Source organism: Euleptes europaea, chromosome 5 (genome assembly GCF_029931775.1).
Source record: "Euleptes europaea isolate rEulEur1 chromosome 5, rEulEur1.hap1, whole genome shotgun sequence".
NCBI lineage: Eukaryota > Metazoa > Chordata > Lepidosauria > Squamata > Sphaerodactylidae > Euleptes > Euleptes europaea.
Window position 1 is genome coordinate 76,963,760 of NC_079316.1, and position 23,287 is coordinate 76,987,046.

General features: G+C 40.9%; 1 protein-coding gene across 9 annotated transcripts in view; it reads left to right on the plus strand.

Annotated features, from left to right (window-relative positions):
- JAKMIP3 (Janus kinase and microtubule interacting protein 3) overlaps positions 1–23,287 on the plus strand; it is a 62,761-nt gene that overhangs the window by 30,345 nt on the left and 9,129 nt on the right. For 2 of the 9 annotated variants that reach the window (XM_056849404.1, XM_056849410.1), the window contains exons 3-15: positions 4,270–4,389; positions 8,351–8,497; positions 9,515–9,646; positions 11,207–11,242; positions 11,691–11,750; positions 12,457–12,585; positions 12,917–13,045; positions 13,882–13,965; positions 15,287–15,349; positions 16,302–16,400; positions 18,774–18,872; positions 18,974–19,033; positions 21,904–21,969. In XM_056849404.1, coding sequence (XP_056705382.1) covers positions 4,270–4,389; positions 8,351–8,497; positions 9,515–9,646; positions 11,207–11,242; positions 11,691–11,750; positions 12,457–12,585; positions 12,917–13,045; positions 13,882–13,965; positions 15,287–15,349; positions 16,302–16,400; positions 18,774–18,872; positions 18,974–19,033; positions 21,904–21,969 — 1,224 coding nt within the window. Of the gene's footprint in view, positions 1–2,057; positions 2,274–4,269; positions 4,390–8,350; positions 8,498–9,514; positions 9,647–11,206; positions 11,243–11,690; positions 11,751–12,456; positions 12,586–12,916; positions 13,046–13,881; positions 13,966–15,286; positions 15,350–16,301; positions 16,401–18,773; positions 18,873–18,973; positions 19,034–21,903; positions 21,970–23,287 lie in introns of all 9 variants that reach the window. The other 7 variants (XM_056849411.1, XM_056849413.1, XM_056849406.1 and 4 more) reach the window with 7 other exon arrangements.

A 23,287-nucleotide genomic window follows, 5' to 3' on the forward strand; every position in this document is an offset into this window, starting at 1 on the left:
TCATGTCATAAACTGAAAAGTAATTTAAAATTTACTCGAGCACATGTGAAAAAGAGAAGGGCCGTTTACATGCCTGGGACTAGCATCCCTGCTAGCTGAGTATCTTAGATATGTTGCCCATTTTCAAACAGCTACATAGGCTGCCAGTCTGTTTCCAAGTTCGTTCAAGGTGCTGGTTATGACCTTTAAAGCCCTTCACAACCAGTGACCCACATATTTGAGGGACTGTCTCCTTCTATATGTCCCTGTGCACCAACTACAGTAGGCTTGCCATCCTCCAGGTACTAGCTGGAGATGTCCTGCTATTGCAACTGATCTTCAGCCAATAGAGATCAGTTCACCTGGAGAAAATGGCCGCTTTGGCCATTGGACTCTATGGCATTAAAGTCCCTCCCCTCCCCAAACCCCACCCTCCTCAGGCTCTGCCCACAAAACCTCCTGCCGGTGGTGAAGAGGGACCTGGCAACCCTAAACTGCAATCATCAGGCAGCCATCTGTTGGCTACCCCACCAGTTAGGGTGGCCTGTCTGGTATCAACCAGAGCCGGGTCTTTCCCATCATGTGGAATGGGCTTCCTGAAGAGGTGAAGGGCCCCTCTCCTTGGAGATCTACGGGAGGTGCTGCAAGCCCTGGGGTTTGAATGGCAGGCCTCTTTTAAGATGAGAGAGAGATTAGGGGTTAGCTTTTTTATTTTTAGTGTTTAACTGCAAATGTTTTTAACTATTACTGTATGTCGCCTTGAACCACAAGGAAAGGTAGTTTGTTTTAATCAGTGTTTTAATAAATGGTCAATGTTTGCTTGTATCAGGTTTCTGTGACCATGCAGGACAACAGATTTACAACCACATTCCAAACTTCTCTTGGTTTACAATGGACACGTGATTTTGGCCTGAAATATAAATCAGGGAACTCGGGTTTGAATCTCATCTTTGCTGTGAATTCACTGGTAGGCTTTAGGCAAACCACCTTAGCTCCCATCTGAAATGGTAGTGGAAAGTGGTGTCACGTCCCAGCCGACTTATTCTGACCCGTAGGGTTTTCAAGGCAAGAGACATTCAAAGGTGGTTGGCCATTGCCAGCCTCTGCATAGCGACCCTGGACTTCCTCAGTGGTCTCCCGTCCAATGACTAACCAGGACTGATCCTGTTTAGCTTCCAAGATCTGATGTGATCAGGCTAGTCGGGGCCCCGTCAGCAGTATGGACATAATAATACCGCCATACCTTATAGTGTTTTGGTTAGGATTACAGCAATAGAATGGATATGAACTACTATGAGCACCTGAAAATACTGTATTCATGCTAAGTAGTACTAGTACAATCCTGCGCACACTTACTGAGGATGAAACTAATTGAACTCCGCAGGGTTTCTTTTCAAATAATGCATTGGCCAAAGCATTAACATTTGTGTATTCGCAAAAACAGGAAATAAGGACCTAATGTTTCTGTGGAATTGAAGTAATGATCTCGAGATCCTAAAAATGTTATGTGATTTATTTAGAAAGTAACTTCATTGTTTTTCTCCATTACTAATTTTTGATCATCAGCTGAACCTGCTTCACTAAACGAACAAAAGCCTTTTACTGCCCTGAGCTACTGAATCAAGACTTCTGAACCAGATCTGCACAAGCCGTTCTTTCAGTGTTAACAACACATTAATGCTGAAATTTTGTACCTCTTTCAGAAGCCATGGAATTCTCCTGATTCAGGGGGCTTTCATTTGGTCGAAAAATATAAAACACGATCAAACCAGCACTTTAGTTAAAAATGTTCTTTCTTTTGCTAACCGATACTTAAAGTGGGTTAATGTGAGGGATGTTAAGATACAAAAATTCAACTTCTAATTGTCAAAATAATCTTTTTGGTGTTTTAATTTTCCATAGCTGGGGCTGCTTTTCAGTGCTGCAAGGGTGTGAAATCTGCAGAACGGAAAATGATGCATTTTACCTTGGGGTACCGTCTAAGATGCTCAGCTAGCAGGGATGCTGCCAGTTTCTATGGCAACGGCAGAACTGCAACGTGCCTGCGTGTGTGTGATTGTATTTTGTTCTCCTTGTAGATGGAGGAGATCAAATTTAAAGACAGAGCAGTCTACGTGCTGGAAAGAGAGTTAGGGGTTCAAGCCGGGCATGCTCAGAGACTTCAGCTCCAAAAGGAGGCTTTAGATGAACAACTGTCCCAGCTCAGAGAGGCTGACCGGCATCTGAGCAGCCCCAAGCGGGAATTTCCTCATGCAAGTGGTGCAGGAGACACTTCAGAACAATCAGGAAGTCCTGTAAGCACTTTCCAGTGGTTTTTGCCTAAAACAAATATGCCAAAAATCTTGATGAGTATAAGTGCGCACTTTGGCAAGAGGGTTTTCTCTCTCTCATTGTACAGAGAAAACCAGTGGGATTTCATCTCTCCTTTGGCTAGTTGGGTTTTGCCTATGTTTCTTGGTTCCATTACTTTATGCTAGCAAGTTAAAATGCCAGCCCTCACCCCGTTTTTTGAAAACCTAGCTTATCTCAAATACTTGCCTTAGCTTGAAATGTTCTTGAAGAAGCTTAATTATTGTGACTAAATATATAGGAATTATACCTTACTAAAAGGTATGTTTCTTTGTTCAAATTAGTTGCCTAAAGTAATGAGGCAATGTAATCGAATTAGTTAGATTTTTTTTATTGCTAACTTTAGAATATATAAAAGTTATATTGTATGAAAAATTTAACAAAATATTACAACATATTACAGAATATTGCAGAATATAAGCAGAATATGACAGATTTATTTAGTAAAAATTACAGTAAAAAATACAAAGTTTACATTCCTTTGGATGGGCCATGCTGGGGGGGAATATTTAGACAGACAGACAGCATAGCAGCATAGTCTGCCAAAGGACTCCCAACCAATGGACAATTTTTAACCTCTTAAATACTTTTTTCCCATGGGAATTCTAATTTGTGTTTATCTATGTTTATTTATTGCAATTTTTACACCAAATCTTTTCAAGGATTTGAAATATTTAACCAAATTAAACAAAATTAGATTGTCTTCTGCGGATTCCCCTTGCACATGCATGTCTAACTGATTAATGGGTGGATGTGGATTTTTTTTTTCATTTGTCATGAGCAAGTGTGAAAGAGATTTTATTGGTGGAGAGAAGGAATGTCATGGTCGTGTCAGCATAGTCTGTGCTTTGGAATCATTACGAATGCCCATAGAGTAATGATCAATGCTTTTGCTTTTAGCCAATGCTCCAGAAAGTGATTGAGAGATGAACCTAACAGATAGTTTGCTGTTTCCTCCATACTGTGCAGTTTCTTAGGCCATTAAATCTAAATCCACCATTGAGACTGGCTTTCTATGTGACTATGCCACTCTTCCAGCTTCTGTATTAATTTGCTAAAGGCAGAGATTTTCTGTTCCTACGACATTTGTTAAACTGCTTTTCATTGTTGATCCTCATCAAGATTTCTTTTGTAGTAGTGCTGCTTGATTTAAAATGTAGATTTTCCAAAAACTCAAAAATCTTTCCTATCCTTTCTTCCAAAGCCTCTCCTGCACCTGTTGAATGAAGAAGCCCAGCACAATTGAGTCTCATTAGGGCCAAAGATTATTCATTTGTTTTGTTGTTTTTCCAAAGAGATTAAAATAATGGAGGGGGGGGACCAAGATAAACGTAAAGGAGATGTTAAAGTAATGAAATGGATCTTTCAGTCGAAACATGAAGATTCCTTCTCTTATATCTGCATTCATTTTCTATTTGAGTTAAACATTTTCACTTGCGAATTGGTTAAAACACAATCCTACGGTTGCCCAGATGAACCGTTTAGATGTTAAATTAGATCCATGGGAAAGAAGCGCATGCAATGGTAGAATTGCACGTACGGACTATATTTCGTACTTCTGTATTTATAAATACCACATTACCATGAGAAAGTAACATGCGGCTCACTGGTCTAAAACATTTAGGTTCAACAGTGGCATGCCTAGGAAACATTGCAGAAATGTCCAATGTTTTCTTTCACATTTCAAAAATACATCTGTGACTTTGTATTTACATATGCATCCTTTTTTCTTTTTTTTTTGCATTTGCCTACTCTCTTGCGTCTCTCCTCTCTTAAATTTCTGTTGGCCTCATCCTTCAGTATTAAGGCATAGATTACATCCTTTTCGTACTTAGAAATGGATGGATTCCCAAAAAAGGAGGGGGGGGAGATGGGGTCTGTAAAGAGCTCTAAAATATGTTTCCTCGGTGCACAGTTATTTGCAGTTGTTCTTTGTTTTAGGAACAGCAGTTGGATGAAAGGGATGCCCGGCGCTTCCAACTGAAAATAGCTGAGCTAAGTGCAATCATCAGGAAGCTGGAAGATCGGAATGCATTATTGTCGGAGGAACGGAATGAGCTTGTAAGAAAGCACGTAATTTTCTTCCTTTCATAAAATGACCTCTCGCTAGAGTCTGTCGTTGCAGAGGAATTTTGTTCATACACTTATAGTTCAATCTTAAGCAGAATTACTCCCTCCTAAGTCCATGGAAGTACTCAGAACTGCTCTAAGATGACTTTCTGTATTTGCTGATAAATAGGGTTGCTAACTTCCAGGTACTAGCTGAAGATCTCCTGCTATTACAACTGATCTCCAGCCGATAGGGATCAGTTCACCTGGAGAAAATGGCCACTTTGGCTATTGGACTCTATGGCATTGAAGTCCGTCCCCTCCCCAAACCCCGCCCTCCACAGGCTCCACCCCAAAACCTCCTGCCAGTGGTGAAGAGGGACTTGGCCAGCCAGAGTATATATTGGGCCTGCCTCCGGTCCCACCATGATCCATCCCTTTTCTTTGTTCCTTTTATATTAGAAGGGGTTCTTATTTAGCTCATGTGATTTTCTCTTTTGTGCTATATCGAGAATCACCTGCTTTGAGCACTTGACAGGGCTTCAATAAGTTATGTTTAAAACAATGGGACTATAAAACAAAACTAAGGTTTGTTTGGGAAAAAGGAACATAAATCCAGTGTATTCATAGCAACAGGAAAAAAAAGCATTCTAACCAGTATATTAACACAACTTTGGGTGATAAATATCATAACTGCCCTTGTGAGGGCAGAAAGGTGGCATATAAATTTTGGTGTAATGTGGCATCACAATTATATGCCAGATTAAAGGCCTATATCTTTAATCAGTAGAGTTGCCCTCTCTGGGTTGGGAAATACCTGGAGATTTGGGGGGAGTAATCTGAAGGGTCGGGGTTTGGAAAGGGGAGGGACTTTGATGCCATTTGCCAAAGCAGCCATTTTCTCCCAGGGAACTGATCTCTGTCACCTGGAGATCAGATGTAACAGTGGGAGAATCAGCAATGCTGATTCTATGACCTTAGGCAGATCATGAGAGGGAGGGCATCTTGGCCTTCTTCTGGGCATGGAGTAGGGGTCACTGGGTGTGTGGGGTGTAAGCACATTCCTGCATTGTGCAGGGGGTTGGACTAGATGATCCTGTTGGTCCCTTCCAACTCTATGATCCTATGATTCTATGAGATCTCCAGCCACCACCTGGCAATCAGTTGAAGTTTGACAATAACGTATACATTAAACCCTGGAATGCTCATAATACTTTTAACTGATGACAAAGAAACACCCACCCACCAACCAAATAGTTTAGAGCATTTCTGCCTTCATTCCCAGCCAGATCAGGCTCAGGGCGTTTCACCAATAACTTATTATTATTATTATTTTAAAGGAAGAACTTTAAAAAAACACACACCAAGAAACAGTGTTGTTGTGATGTTCCCTTTCAGAGTTTGTTGGCTTGCCTCAGGGTCTGCAGGACAACACCTTTTTCTGCTCTAGCCATGGATTCCAGCCACTAGTATATCTCATTGATTTCAGTGTGAGTCTTCAGCTTGACTGTCTCCCATTGAAATCAATAGAACCAAAAGGCGCTTCCCTTTGACTGGATCATGACCTCAAATGAGATTGCTGTGGGCTAGGCTTGCCTGAGGTAATTCTATTAGAGTTCTACTATTGCAGTATTTCCCTCCTTTAGTTGTCCAAAGTGCTACCACAGCCATATAAAATCCTATTTAAAGGATAGTTAATGGCATTTACTGGGGCAAAGCATATATTTTACAGAGGTGGTGCAATAAACCTTGATGGCATGCTGGAAAAATCCATATATACTGAATTTATAGGGACATTAGAGAAATGGGGCTGAGATTGCATATGAGGTTCGCATATGAGATGAGGCTGTTGCTAGCACTGGAGGCAAAGCCACTTGGCTTCTTTCCTCTTTCTTTCATAATATTCCAAGGCTACAACTCAATATTCTCTGCAATATAGATTTCATTCATTTACAAATGCAAGGGTGTCTCGAAGTGAATGGTGTTAGTTGTCATTCATCATTCAACATGGTTGTTCCTTAAGAGCAACAAGTGACCCCATGTTTTGCCTACGGCCAGGTTGTGTTCCTCTGAGGAAGTAATTCAGCTTCTCATCCATAACACAAATTGTGGAAGTACTCCCATTGTCCTTACACTTTGAACCACTTCCCATTGTCCTTACACTTTGAAATAAAAGATGGACCCTGGAATCAAATAAGTAGACCTCACAAAGCAGGACTTTCCTGCCTCCATCTCTAGCATCTCATGCCCCCCACAAAACACGCAGTCTCTGAGTTTCAGAGGACACCCCAAGAACGGTGTTCGGTATAGCATGTGTTTCTGCAGTAGGAGGGGGGAATTTATAGGACTTGTTCCTCCCCCTTGCTAAGGGTTCCCAACTCTGCCTTTGCAAATGCCTGGAGATTTTGGGGGTGGTGCCTGGGAAGGATGACTAAGGCTACGATGTCACTTTCATGTGATGATCTATGCCGCCTCCCCTAGTTTCTGTGGTCTTTACTACTGAGATTAGGAGAAATTCCTAGAGCGTCACTGTGTGGAGGCCCTTTTTTTACCACTCCTCAGTTCCTCAGAGGGGGAAATTGGGTCTGGGGGTAGGTTATTCCCCACTTCAGGTCAGTAAATGGGACGCCTCCCTTGCCAGCGGAAGTGTTTTCCTGACAGCAAGAATCAGCCGCTGAATACAAGTACATATATTAAAATTAATATATTAAATTAATATATTGAAATTAACAATCTCAGGATTAATACAAACAAGTTCTAATATTTGTTAAAGCATTTTGAGAATTCCTACTGGGTGAAACACAAGACATGAAATTGCTGATGTGCACTGATGAATTAAGCTTTGGCTTGATGAGTTGCTGAAAAGGACTAAGGTAGCTCCAGGAGCGTGGAATGATGACAGCAGTTGAGGTGAAGGGTGTGTGTGTAAATCAGCCTGCTCAAGTCCCCGAGTGCTTGTAGAATCCTGGAGGTGGAGTTTTTGAGGGTGGGAGGATTTCCAAATTGTTTTCCCCAGGTGTGGTTCCTTGCAGGGCTCCCATCTTGTTCTCTCTAACAGCAAATGTCATGACTGAGCACTAAGCAAAAGAGCAGTAGGTAGTGTTGCCAACCTCCAGGTGCTTGTGGAGATCTCCTTCTACCACAGCTGATCTCCAGGTGGCAGAGGTCAGTTCTCCGGGAGAAAATGGATGCTTTGAAAGATGGACTGTATGGCATTGGATCCCATTGAGGTCCCTCCCCAAACCCCACTTTCCCCAAGCGCCACCCCCAAAATCTCCAGGTATTTCCTAATTCGGAGCTGGCAACCCTAGCAGTAGGTGAAATGGGACCATGCTCTGGTAAGGTAGAGGTTTATGTATACTGGGGAGAAGTTCCCATGTTCACAGAAAAAAATGTTTTGGTAATTAAAAGCACACACACTCACACCCCCATCCAGCCTGGTGAGGACTGAGAGGAGTCAGAGAAAACCAGGACAGTTGAATGCCAGTTAAAAGGTATGGAAGGGAAGAAGAGGGAGAAGAGGAAATTGGTTTGTTGGAATCCCTAACCATACCAGCCTGAGCAAAGTTGTACCTTTCCAAGCCCATTTGTTGACTTCGTAGGACCTGGAAGGGAGTAACAGTAGTGGCTGCTGAAAGCCCCTTATATGTGCATTAGGGTTGCCAGGTCCCTCTTCACCACCAACTGGAGGTTTTTAGAGCAGAGTCTGAGGAGGGCGGGTTTGGGGGAGGGGAGGAACTTCAATGCCATAGAGTCCCATTGCCAAAGCAGCCATTTCTCCAGGACTGATCTCTATCTGCTGAAGATGAGTTGTAATAGCAGGAGATCTCCAGCTTGTACCTGGAGGTTGGCAACCCTAATATGCATAGATTCTATTCACCAAGGCCAACAATAGCCCCCTGAATGCATGGGATTTTAGAAAGCAACCAGAACGGCTACTTCTGTGCAAATAATGTTTTCTTCTTTTTTTCAGCTGAAACGTCTAAGAGAAGCAGAAAGTCAGTACAAACCACTGCTAGACAAAAACAGGCGTCTAAGTAGGAAGAATGAGGAGTTGTCTCATGCCTTGCGTCGTATGGAGAATAAATTAAAATTCGTTACACAGGAGAATTTAGAAATGGTGAGTTTTCAGATTAATGTATGTAAGACAAGAAGGCAACTCAGTATTTACAAGGGGCTTCTAAAAAGTAAGATGTTTGAAGCATACTATTATCTCTTTTTCAAAAGGGTGCTGATGATGTATTATGACTTGCTTCTGAGTGACTGCTCAACGTAATCCTAAAGCCACAAGTTCTCCCAGAATTGGAACCGATCTCCAGACTAAGGAGTTCCCTTGGAGCAAATGGCAACTTCAGAGGGCAAACTCTACGGCATGGGTGTCAAACATAAGGCCCGAGGGCCAGATCAGGCCCCTTGAGGTCTATTATCTGGCTCGCAAGTCAGCCGAGACAGCCACCGCTCCTCCAGTCCTGATCTGGGTTAGTGAGTCCGCTGTGGGCTCACCAGCCAAGGCAGCCATCTTCCTCAGTCCCGAGGTGTCAATGATCAAACAGTTTAATAAAATAAAATACTGTTTTAAGCATGTTCCTATTTTAAGTAAAAAAAATAAAGTACAAAAAATATAATTAATTGGCATTGCCTGTGACTTCTATAAAGTTTGAATCTCTAGTTCCAGGCATTAAATTATATAGTACACATGGCCCGGCCTGACCAAATGACATTTATGACACAACCAGCCCTCGTAACAAATGAGTTTGACACCCCTGCTGTATGGTATATCATAGATTCTAGGAGAAATCCCTCCCCAAACTCCCCCATCTACAGGCACCAATGCCAAATCACCATGCTTTTCCCTGGCCAGGAACCCTAACTCCGATGCACGCTATATGGTATGGACTGGGAAACATATTTGTATTCATACATGAACTTGCTGACAAATATAATATGAATCCTGGCACTCACATCTAATCCATTCACCCTGTGCCTCAGCCTCCAACATCCTGCTGGTCAAGTAAAGGATCACAATCTGATTTGCAAAATGAGTTTATTCATGAAAAATGTTGAGTGGGTTGCCAGTTTCTGATCTGTCAAGACTGTATGATGTTTGTTGTCTCTTTATATCCATTCTGTTACTCAGAGGCAAAGGGTGAGGACAATTCGGAGGCCAAGCTCTTTGAATGACCTCGATCACAGTCAAGATGAGAGAGAAGTTGACTTTCTGAGGTTACAAATTATTGAACAGCAAAACATCATAGATGAACTTTCAAAGGTAAGGAAAGTCTCTCCCAGCTCATCCGCAAGGGGTAAGGCAATTTTCAAGGCCTGAGGGCCAGCTCCATTTCTGTGAGGACAAATGTTGACTGAACTGGGTTTGTAAGTGCAGGCAAACAGCCCTCAATGAGATGTTAGAGACAAGGCTAGAGAAGAGGGGGGAAATAATAGCAGAAGGCTACAGGTAGGGTTGCCAGGTCCCTCTTTGCCACCCGTGGGAGATTTTTGGGGTGGAGCCTGAGAAGGGCAGGGTTTGGGGAGAGGAGGGACTTCAATGCCATAGAGTCCAATGGCCAAAGTGGCCATTTTCTCCAGGTGTAATAGCAGGAGATCTCCAGCCAGTACCTGGAGGTTGGTAACAGGGGAGTGGGAGGAGGGATAGAGTTATCAGATGAATAATAATAGGAGTGCTTCAAATGGAGGAAAATACAGGCCAAATGGGACTTTGCTTATGGGGCTTGCTTGCCATCCAACCTTTAGGCAATATTAACCAAGTTTGCTTCCACTGACTCTTTTCCTAGTGCCTTAAATTAATATCAAACTTTTTAAAATATAAGGACCGCTATGTCTTCCTTTTGCTGTCTGCTTTACAAGCAGGGTTGCCAACCTCCAGATAGAGCCTAGAAATCTCCTGGAATTACAATAGGGTTGCCAAGTCCCTCTTCGCAACCAGCAGGAGATTTTGGGGACGGAGCCTGAAGAGGGTGGGATTTGGGGAGGGAAGGGACTTCAGTGCCATAGAGTTCAATTGCCAAAGTGGCCATTTTTCTCCAGGTGATCTGATCTCTATCGGCTGGAGATCAGTTGAATTAGCAGGAGATCTCCTGCTACTACCTGGCAGTTGGCAACCCTAAATTACGACCAGTCCCCAGACTGTAGAGATCACCTCCCTTTGAGAAAATGGCTGCTTCGGAGGGTGGGGTCTATGACGTTAATACCCTGCTGAAGTCCCTCCCCTCCACAAATTCTGCCATCCCCAGGCTCCCCCGCCCCCAAATCTCCAAAAGTTTCCCAACTCTAGGGACCTGTGTGTTTCATTTAGCAATGGGGAACACTTGATTAACTGCTGTCTTCTATATTCACAAATGGGGAATGCTATTTTTCTGCTCCTTCTTTTTTCCTCCCATAGCAGGCAACCTGCCAAGCCTAGTTATATTGTTTTTATGTTGCAGCTTCTTGTTTTCAATGGCTTTTTTTTTAGGATGGCTGTGGTTTAGTGGTTTTGTTTTAGAGTTTTAAGCATTAGCTGCCTCAAGCAGGTCTGTGGAGAGCCAGCATATCACATTTCCAAATAAATCCATAGATTAGGCATGAGAAATACCTACATTTGGCATGACATGAGGGGAGTCTGTAACTGTATGGAGAAATCCATGGACCTTTTCTAGTTCAAGTGTTGTGCCTTATGCTTATGCGAGGACAGGGGAGGTTGGATCCAAACCACTGGAAGAACACAACAATTTTAAAAAGTTGTGCTACCTATTGAAGAAGATACACTTCAGGAGAAAGCAAAACAAAACTCACTTGCGTCTAATATGTTGTTTTCATTGTTTTCAAACAGACCCTAGAAACTGCCGGCTATGTGAAGAGCGTAATAGTAAGTAGCAAATGTATTGGATGTTTCTTGACACATTTCCCTGGAATCATATAGCACAATTGTAATGTGTAATTATTCCATGTATCAATAGCACAGGGATTCTACTTAGCATCCACACCATGGGGAAGTGTTTTATTGTTTTTTGCTTTTTTAATATTCAGGGAGCAGTTTTATTAGAATTCCCATTCTCCACCATCCTGAACAGTAGAAGCTGCAGAGTAAAGATAACTCAAAATTTCAAAATAATCTTTTTAGCACTGACAATCTTTGATCATTGGCATCACAAACGATCTGTACAACCAGAATGCTGAATGCAATTCCAATTTCACTCTGCCTGAAAATGTGTTTTTTGACACTACTAGTTCAACAAACTTCTGTATTTTGTTCTATTTTGCCTTTTTACATACTTTGTAGAGCTCGAGCAAATATGTATGACTTCTTTTTGCAGGAGCGCGATAAGCTATTAAGGTACAGGAAACAAAAGAAAAAATTTGCAAAATTTCCCAAGGTAAGAGAATAAGTTGAATTGTTTAATATGTACTTAAGAATGGCCTTTCCCGCATTCTCTTTTTCCTCATTTCGAAGTTCCTGTTTCTTTGGTGTTTTTTAAAGTTCCGCACACGTTTTAGTCAGTTTGATAGAGCAGAAGATTTAATCTAGTTTATTTCCCTGTTGATTTAAGCAGCAGCTTTTTTCTCTTGATAAAATTGAGTGTGGTATCGAATTGATCGCTAGAGGGAGCAATACACATGCAGAAAGTTTTTTTTTTTTTTTTGGCAATGATAGAAAGATAACGTCGGCTCTCATTTGTCATTATGTTTACATTAAGTAAGGCTGCATATGAAATTGTGGGAAGGGAGGTAGCTGTATTAATCGGTTGCAGTTAAAACAGATTTCTTGTGGCAGAATGGTTTGTGGGCCTGTGCCCACTTCATCAGATCCAGATCTGAAATGTGTGCATGATCAGGGAACAGAGTTCACCATAGTTTCTTTCTAATGGATGATTAATGTTTACTATGATGCATCCTTTATCTGGCAGAGTTTCCTATGCATTAGTAGTTATCCTGGAGGGCGGGTGTTGAGATTTTAAAGTAATGTACACTTACAAATCCTCCTGTGAGAGTTTGATGGTATGATGAGATCTGTCTAGAAAGGTTGGGGGAGGGTATTTGCATAATTCAGTTGCTTGCACTTACATATTGTCATTTGGTCAGAAGCCAGTGGTGGAGACATTTTTCGGGTATGATGAAGAAGCTTCCCTTGAATCTGATGGCTCTTCTATCTCATATCAAACTGACCGAACAGATCAAACCCCCTGCACTCCTGATGATGACTTGGAAGAGGTAATTCAGGACAGTTAGGGTCCATCTTGAATCAGTCTGGGAAACATTTCATTATAAGTGGAAAGTATTATTTTTTCATTCATGAATCAAAGATGTTTCAAATTGTGCTGCATGATTATTATTATTATTATTATTTTGCATTGGGTGTGCTAGAATAGACGTTTTATAAAATCATATCATTAACCCCATTACAATGCAGAATTGTTCTGCGTAAATCTGCCAAAATGTTAATTCTACTACTGTTAAATGTTGCTTATGAATGCCATTGATTTTCCTCGATCATAATATATAGTTCACTGTAATGTTTTATTTGTTTCTTGTTGTATTTTAGGGCATGGCAAAAGAAGAAACAGAATTGAGATTTCGGCAGTTGACCATGGAATATCAAGCCTTACAGAGGGCATACGCTCTGTTGCAAGAACAGGTTGGAGGAACGTTGGATGCAGAACGAGAAGTTAAGGTCTACATGGCTTATATTACATGACAATAAAGGCTTGTATCTGTGTAATGTCTTCTCCAGTTTTAAAAAAGGCTTGTTTTTTTCCTAATAGAATAGCTTGAATGTTTGAAATTCTGCTACCTTGTCAGCATTCCTTGAGGTCACCTTATAAGATCTCTGCAGTATATATTGGCTCTTGTTATCATAAAATAGGTAGAATAAGTTTCTCTCCTATGCTATTCCATAATTCCTGCTTTGGGAGAACCAATTTTTCACTCAGTGATATGGGAAAGTAATCTTCACAGTACATTATAATATATGCAGGCAATTAAAAATCACTACCAGAAAATTGGTTTCAAAGTTAGAAGAAATTGACAATTGTTTAATGTGGGGAAAAACCCCACTAGATATCCAGTTTTATGTTTTATACGTTTTCTAGTATGGTTTAACAACACTGTGTAACTAATTTTAATCTTATTGTACGGCTCAAGATCTCAGGTTAAAAGAGGCTCTGTTAGTAAAAGTGAAGCTCGATATCCAATAAAGAACTATGATTGACATAGGGCTGCTGCCAAAAATGGTGTTCTCTCGTAAAATGTCTCCCTCCACTCCCTAAAATTTAATCATGTTATTATCCCCCTTCCCCCAGTACTCCACACAGCTCTGGTTGTCATTGGCAGGGGTGGAGAAATGAAGGATGTGAACTAGGCCCATGTGAATAGCAACTCCAGTTTTCCAAACTTGTGACTCTTTAGATGCTTACAATGTCCTTTCGGGCCTTTCAGATGAATAACCCTGCGCTGTATTTGTTATAGCTATCAGAGAAAGTTTGATGTTTCTTCAATCCCATCCTACAGACTCGTGAGCAGCTTCAAGCAGAAATCGACCGATCCCAAGCTCAAATAGAGGATCTAGAAAAAGCACTTGCCGAGCAAGGACAGGTAATGTACAAGTGCATCACAGCCATGCAGTCCCCACTGCAATACATTTATCCAAAAAAGTTTAAAACACCATTAGAAGAGCCATAGTATACAAGATATGCAGAGCTCTATGATCAAATTTCCTTATAAGATATTTAGAAATTAAAAGCACGTTGGGGAGCACTCAGATCTGGACCACATCACTGGGGGGGGGGAAGGCTAGCCCTCCCTCCATGTTGTTTTTCTATTAAAACCTCCCTCTATCACCAGAGCTGCAATTTGCTCCAGATTTCTTTGATACGACAATAGCAATTCCAGAGGACGATTTACATTGGAGAAAGTGGTGTTGGTTGAAAGAGTTCACCCACCTACCACCACTACAGCCCTAACCTGATTCAGGGAGACCCATGTCTGGATATAAAAGCCAGTAAGCCCAGTATGTTTCCACTGCAGGTGTGGCTAAGGTATAAATATTGGTGTAAAGCTAATCTAAGGGTAAGGATGTGGAACAAGGGAAACACGATGAGAACTAAAGACAATGATTTGGAGCTGTTATGTCCCAGCTTTGTGATACTAACTGAATGACAGCAACCCCAGGGGTTATTTCTTGAACTAGGGGCTTCTACGTTAAACGGACTGCTCCCTTTGAAGAATCTGAATAAATCATCACCAAAATCAGTCTTGATGCCCTCGAGACAAATTTGCACACCGTCCAACCGTATCATTAATATATGTTGTTTCCTGCTTTAATTTGATGTGCTATGCTTGAACAAACTTGCTTCTTCATGATTTACTTCTAAAGGTCTCTTAGCTTGGGCTGTATATTGAGAGGCCAGCTCAATATTTAATCTCTTTCCTCTGAGGTTCCAGTCTCCCAAACCATTCACTATTCTTCAGGTTTGGCAGGTGTATTAGCTCATATTTCTTAACATGGGTGTACACGTCGCTGGGCTGTCCCTGTCCTTGATTATGTCCCTCACTTTTGGTGTTACCCTCTGATTTCAGTCCTATCTGCTGTTCTTTTTCCCTCTATGTTTGGTGGGCATGTCACCAACTTAAGAGGAGACTCTAAACATATCCACATATGCCTCATCTCAAAAACAGCATTTCATTGCAATTGTTTCCACTGCTGAAGAGACAAGCCTCCTATCATTTTTAAAAGTATGTTGTCTTTTTACTAGTACTTGACATTGCTACAGCACAGTCAGGAAAAGGGAACCCTACATCCAGTTCTACCCTGGGAACTCTATCCCTTTTATGGCATTCAATCTACAATAGGCATTTTTAAATTATAGACCTTCTTGCTAGCTCTCTCCGTAACAACAGTATTTTGTTTTTCAAGGACATGAAGTGGATTGAAGAAAAGCAAGCTTTGTACCGAAGAAACCAGGAGCTTATTGACAAGGTATCTCATTTTTATAATGTCTGTACCGGGGTCCCCAACACGGCGTCTGTGGGCATCACGGCACCTACCAACATCTTTTACGGCACCCACAAAAATTTTTAGAAAGTGGGCAGAACCAGAAGGGGCTTTTGCCCAGCAGGGCTTCTAACCAGCTATTGAAGATGTGATTGGCTGTGTATGTTTTCACAAAATTGCTTCAGAAGTAGCTGCCACCACAACACGAGAATTTTTACGGTGTGACTGAAGGTAAGCTGTGTGCATGCAAGAAGATATTTTAAAACATGCAGGAAGATATTTTAAAACATTTTAAAAGACATCCTGTTAAACAGCTTCTGCTTGAAATGCTGAAGAGGTACTATTAGAGACTATTGGGGTTCTGCATGACCATACTCCCAGAAATTTTGTGATTGGCTCCATGTCCTGTGGCAGCCGTTTTGTGGCTGTGCTGCTCACCACCCTGGGTTGGAATCCCAGAGATGCCCACAGGCTCAAAAAGATTGGGGACTCCTGGTCTATAGCAAGCAAAAGGATAATCAAATAAGTGCATATAATCACAGAATACGAAAAGGAATTTCCACATTCTCCATAATTTAAAAAGAGCATGCACACAGAGCTGTTGCACAGAAAGAAAGAAAATTAGCTTTTAATAATAACATTAAGCCTTTATAGTGTTCAGACCACTTCACATTCATCATCTCAGTGTTCCATACTTCTCAGGTAGGTTGGTGTTATTATTGTACTAGTGCCCCAACAAGGGATTGAGGCCGAGCGTGTGCGCTATAGGGCCCCTTGTGACTAAGTTCATGGTTGAAGCAAGATTTCTACTGAAGATTTCCCATCTTCCTTGCAGCCGCTATGCCAGCTCTTCAACTCCTGCTCATAAAACAACAGAAGCTGCTGGAAATTGTACAAAGCAATGAAAAAGAGTCATTTCTTGTCTTTGCTTTTCTAGATAAAACAAATGGAGGCAGAAGAGGCTCGGTTAAAGCATGACGTTCAGGATGCGAAAGATCAAAACGAGCTCTTGGAATTTAGGATATTAGAACTCGAAGTAAGTATAAGCTACAGGTTTTAAAACTGTGTCACAAAGATATTCTCTCTTGCTGTAGTTCTTAGGAAATGGCTACTAGCCATGATTGGCTACTAATTCTGTCAGTGGCTACTAGCCACTAAAGGGAACCTCCACATTCACAGGCAGTAAACTTCTGAATCCCAGTGCCAGAAGGCAACATCAGGGGAAGGTCTTGACCTCTATGCCTTTTTGTTGGACCGCCAGAGGAACTGGTTGTCCACTGTGTGAGACAGGATGCTGGACTAGATGGACCTCTGGTGTGATCCAGCAGGGCTCTTCTTATGATCTTATGGTCTTAGATACATAGCTGTGAAAGGTGCAGAGAGCATTGTACACTAATGTGACCACAGTGGCTTCTTTTGTGAGACAACAACTGCATATCATTGCATGTCAGTTGAAATCACACTTTATCAATTTATTGCCAAATGTTAGGTGGGGAACTCGATACTAATGAAGGTGTCTGAAAAGCTGTGAACTGTATATGGTGCCTCCTTTATTTACCATCTTTTCTGCATCCTTGTTTTGTTTTGTTTTACTGGAGTTCTGGAAGTAGTAGCATTAACTCATTCTCAAGAAAGGACGTGGTACAGTGATGCAAACTTAAAACATGTGGTTATGACATTACACCATTGCAGTGGTCACTGTATTCCATCTCACGCATCATGGTTCAACCCCTTACTGACTGGAGGCATTTTGTAATACCTTATATAATGGGGGGGGGGAACACTTTTCAGGCCTTGTGGTCATTCTTTTTTCCTGAGTACATGTGCAAACCAGTCAAGGCCAAAGATAGGTGAGATGAACATGAGCTGGCATTTTGGTTGAAGATTCCCAAGAGCCAGTTGGCCACTCCAATAAAAGATGATGGTCATGTTTGTTTATTTCAAGTATTTTCACTGCCTTTTGGCTTATATAAGCACCCATACAGTGCTTATTTATGTGTTTAAAATACATATACTTGAGTTTTCAGCTAATATAAGCCTCGAAGGTGGCTAACAAAATATATCTTCAGAACAGACAACAATTAAAAGTAGCATAATGAATCCACACAGGTAGGGAGTAACAGCCACCTATATAAGAACATAACAGCAGCCACCTATATAAGAACGTAACAGCAGCCTGTTGCAATCAGACCAATGGTCCATCTTGTCCAGCATTCTTAATTTCCAAAGTAGCCAACCAGATACTTCCAGAATGCCAGTGCCTCTTCCTAACCTGGAATTACACAAGCTGCAAAGTGCTGAGAACATCAAAGCATTGCATTCTGTCACCTGGTCCAATGGGGAAACTGTAAAGAAATCTCATTTGGACTGCTTCCCCTCTTCTATCTCATTTTAAGCATCTGAACTTTTTTGGGGGGGGGTACAGAATTAGCCTTGGTTAAACTATTGCTTGAGGATGAGGAGGCTGCCGTATCCCATGCAATGGCAAAATTCTGCTTTCTAGCTATTAAGAAGAGAAACACACTCAAGTAAGGAGGTGAATTAATGGCCTTATATACACAGTACTAACTTACAATGTAGCAGAGGTACACATAATTACTTATGATAGCTATATAGCTATATATACATTCAATCAGGGTTTTTAGTTTCTGACTTTATACAGTTTCCTTTTTTGTGTGTTTCTTTTTTTGTAACTACTGATTGTAATTTGTATGTATGCTGATCTTTGACTGTAACAATAAAGATTGATTGCTTCAATGAAGAACTCACACTTCACATTTCCTTCTGTCCAAAGAATCCAGACTTGAATTTTTGCATATTTACCTGTTGAGGTTTTTACCATGGCTTTCTGAACACAATATTAAATAATTAGTAACAGATAGTGCTTTTTTTTTTTTTTTTGCATATGAGTTCATTGCTGCACACCCTTGAATGTACTCCTTGGGCATGTGCTAACCCTTGAGCTTCTCTGCATGTGTTAGTAGAGGGCTGGATAACTCCCAGAATATGTACAATTTGAACGGAGACAAAAAATATCAAGGGTTCTGGAGTTTCCCGTGACATTCATATTTCTGAGGACCGAGAATGCAAGGGAAAAGACGCTTGTGTTTCTTATTTTCACTAGAAATTGTCAAGCATCTGATTTTTGCTCTTAAAGACTACAAGATATTGGCGGGTGCCTTCTGAAAGTTCTTTGACCAAATGCCCAACTGATAGTAGAATCCGATCACTGCACAACTACTACAAAGCTGCCAGTGCTGTTCCTTTACACACAGACAATTACTAATCTACAGCTGCTGTCTTGCAGATTTGACTTAATTTCTATTTGAGTGATACATTTGTGAGATCTTATTTTTAATTACGCTGATAATTAAACCATTGCCTTTAAGCAAAACTGTTCTGATTGCAGGAGAGAGAGAGAAGATCGCCAGCTATCAATTTTCATCACATTCCTTTTACTGAGGGGAAAAGCCCCCTCCAGGTCTATTGCGAGGCAGAAGGTGTGACGGTAAGTACTCCTGGTATTTTTCATGTATTTATTGTTTCCTCTGAACACCATGCCATGCCTTGTTCTGACACACCATTCCCTGTATACTTCTCTCTTGTTAGGATATACTAGTAGCAGAGTTGATGAAAAAATTGGACATTTTAGGGGATAACGCCGTAAGTGTATGTTCCTTTAATAAATTGTGCATGTTTCTGTTAATACGTTCTGTCTTTTTGTCACGTTGGCCTTTAACAACGACATGCATATTCTAGTGGGCTGTTATTTTTCACTTTTTCTTTGAATTTTGAGAACGGGAGTACTAGGCTTTAGGCCAATGCTTGCATGCTGCTAGCATGTAGGACATGATAGGTATGTCACAGGCCGTCTGAACGTTGCAATGGAGCCATTTAACTTTTTACCATTTAATTTTTCTAAAAGTTGCTTTTTCATAATGCATGCTCACTCACATTTTCTATCTAGTCTTTTACATCCTTTGCTTTTTTTTTCTTTTTTTTTAAGTATCTGAACACTTCTGGGAATTTAATGTTGTCTGTGCAATAGATTTCAGGCACTCGAAATTACATTTTGGAAAAAGCATTACATTGTGGAGTTTTTAACAAAAATTGTATCAAATCATGTAAATCCTTATTTTGGAGGTTGAAATTTTGCTTGGCTTACAAGGGAATAGTGCTGAACTTAGGGTTGCCAACCTCCAGGTGGTGGCTGGAGCTCTCCCGCTATTACAACTGATGTCCAGGCGACAGAGATTAGTTCCCCAGGAGAAAATGGCTGCTGTGAAAGGTGGACATTATGACATTATACCCATTGAAGTATCTCCCCTCACCACACCCTGCCCTTCTCAGGCTCCACACACAAAATCTCCAGGTATTTTCCAGCCCGGAGCTGGTAAACCTAGTTGAATTGTTTGTTCAACATACTTGAGTATGATCCTGCAAAAAAAGTTTTCAAGTTCAAGTTAAGCAAGAGCTTAACATTCTCATATTGAAGTCAATGTCTTTGTTCTTTGCTGCTTTAATGTAGCATTCATGTAAGTCTGAGTAGTCCCTCACATACTTTCACCAGAAGAAGAACGTAGAAGACCGCAGCTGTGAGATTGGAAGAGTACTAGCAGCTTTTCCACGATGTTTCCCTTTCCTCTTTTTGTCAAGATGAGCACAACATCTGATGTTACATCATTGCTCGGTCCCCATCTAATATCATCCCTTGACAGGGCAGTGCTTAGTATGGTAACGTCATGCTATGCATCGTGTTTGCCAGATGTTATGAAAAGAAGGAAGTAAAGAGACACAGAGCAGTGGAAGCTCCCTGTCTCTCGTAATATCTGTTGGAACCCTTGGCCAACTACGGGAAATTCTCCATGTGCAGAATTGAAAATGATACATAAAGAACCTCAGTGCTTGGGGTTGTAAATTGGTGGTACAGATTAAAGTGCAATCAGAATGAGCAGAAATAGAAGCTACAGGGGTTCATGTGTGTGTGTGTGAAGTTCCTTCAAGTCGCAGCCGACTTACGGCGACCCCTTTTGGGGTTTTCATGGCAAGAGACTAACAGAGGCGGTTTGCCAGTGCCTTCCTCTGCACAGCAACCCTGGTATTCCTTGGTGGTCTCCCATCCAAATACTAACCAGGGCTGACCCTGCTTAGCCTCTGAGATCTGACGAGATCAGGCTAGCCTGGGCCATCCAGGTCAGGGCACAGGGGTTCATACAGGGTAATAAATACACTCATTTTTCACTGAAGTAAATCATAATAGAGAAACATCATTAAGAAGACACTGAGAACCAATCAGATGAATATCAGAAAGCAACAGCTTTCTGGGACTTGGTTGTGATTAACATGTGCTTTTGATGTCAACCATTTCTGCTGGGTTGAGCTCAAAGCCTCCCAATGGAAGTTGCTGAAGATTCCTTGGACCTATTTCATGCATGATCTCAAAAACAAGTGAGACATCCCCAGTTCATCCAGCCAGAAAGCCATGACTTTTGCCATGGGTGTAACCATGGATGTTGCATAATCAGTGGGAACTATATAATAGGGAGAAAGTAGTACAGTGTAGCTCAACAATGTAGAAACTGAAGGGATTGGAATATTAGACATGAATGGCCTGACCTGATAGCCCAGTATAGCCCAATCTCATCAGATCTTGGAACATAAACAGGGTCAATCTTGGTTAGCACTTGGATGGGAGGCTACCAAGGAAGCCCAGGGTTGCTACAGAGAAGCAGGCAATGGCAAACAACCTCTGAACATCTCTTGCCTTGAAAACCCAATGGGGGTCATCATAAATTGACTGCAACTTTTTTTTTAAGTTATATTTATTTATTTTACATATTAATACAGAAAAAAGAAAAAGTTACAATGAAACAGATAAAGAAGGATAATATGGATAGGACTGGGATTACTACTATTCATGAGAATCCTTAATAAATTCAGACCAAAGGCATAATTAAAACTTAATGCTCTAAGCTTATTTAGCATAATATTAACATAGTGTAAAAGAAGAGTTATCAGAGTGCTTTAGAAGTCTTTTTGAAAACATTTGAAAACATCTTCACTGATGGCACACATACACACACAAAAGATGTGAATATGTAGTATTAATTTTTACTACCAATCAATGCAAATGTTCACATTGCCAGTATGTTTACCTGTTATCCAAAAGTTTGAGATAACTTTGCCAGTCCCCTGGTTTGATATCTTTGTATATTATTTTCTCCATTTCAAACCATCATTTGTGTTTATTGAGGAAACTGTTAACTGCAAAATTTTCAGAAGCGAGATATTGGTGCATCTGATTTAAAAAAAAAATAATAATTGCCTTTGCAGTTGTATCAGGCACAGCCCTGCACAGACTTAAGAAGAATCAGGCTCACAAATCAATGGGCTTAACTCTGTCCTGGATTGTGGCCACCAAGTATTGTAAACAAACAAACAAACAAAAACTTATGATTTTAGAAAATATTCAGTGGAAGAACATCAACAGAGCTGAAGTAATTTGGTCTGATCATAATTTTATTCTACTCTTGCTGCAGAACTTGACAAATGAAGAACAGGTTATTGTAATCCAAGCAAGGACAGTCCTGACATTGGCGGAAAAGGTAACAACACAGGGTTTTCCCTTCTTTGCGGGAGATTCAGTGACCATTTTCATTAGCATAACCCCATTATTTGTAGTGGGAGAATGGTGCTTGAATCATTATCCTCTCATTCAAATTAGCTTTCAGAAATGCCTCTAAGAAATTGTCTACAGTCCACATTAATTTTATCGCAAGCATAATGACTTCCACAAGTTGTCTTCTCTGCAGTACCACCATGCGTGAGCTTTCAGGTGCAATGACAAACCATGGCACTGTATGAATGACACTGGGATGTGCCTTGGACTCCTCTCCCCCTCTTCTCCCCTTGCATACGATATGTAAATCAGTTACTTCCTGGTTTTCAATATACTATCATTTGTTATTACAACCAAATCAACAAATGATGATTTGTGCCAGAAGATAAAAACTTAAGAGGTACCCTGGTGGATCAGATCAGTAGGCCATCTAGTCCAGCATCCTGTTACATACCGTGGCCAACAAGTTGTCCTGGAGGGACAACAGAGCCTAGAACCAAGGTCTGCCCCTGACGTTGCCTGCTGGTATTGAAAGATATACTGTTTCTGAATTTGGAGGCTCCTTATTATCATCATAGCTAGTAGCCATTGATTGACTTATTATTTATTTACTTATTTAATATTTAAAACATTTTAAAGCTGCCTTTCCACCCAACTTAGTGTCCCTAAGGTGGGATTTCACCTTAAGGTCCTTCACAAATCTGCCTAATTCCCTTTTAAAGCACTTGTCCTGCAAATCCCACATGACACAGTTTGAGTTTCTCACTTGCAAGGCAAGTAAAAGCCATAATTTGTCAGTTCATATTTATTTATTATGTATATACCCTGCTTTTCTGCCAGATTGAGCTCCAAAGCAGTTTACAATTCAACTCCTTAATGATATACAATTCAATAGCAAATTAAGGTTTGCCACAAATGAGGAAGGAGAAAAGGGATCACATTGAAGATTTATATCCTGCTTTTCTGCCAGATTGAGCTCCAGAGCAGCTTACAATTCAACTTCTTAATGATATACAAATAGCAAATTAAGGTTTGCCACAAATGAGGAAGGAGAATGGGAATCACATTCAAGATGGGGAGAAGAAGAGGAGAAAACACATAAGCCCAAGACTCATTCCCTCCAGGCTCAGTCATGTAGCACCAGGCCATGGTTTAGTGTTATTTTATTTATTTATTGAGATTTCTAACCCACACTCAATCCCCAGCCAAGGTTGGGCTCAGGGTGTGTAACAACAATCAATTACAATAGTACAATAAAATCACAATTTAACCATTAAAACATCCAATAATTTAACCATTAAACT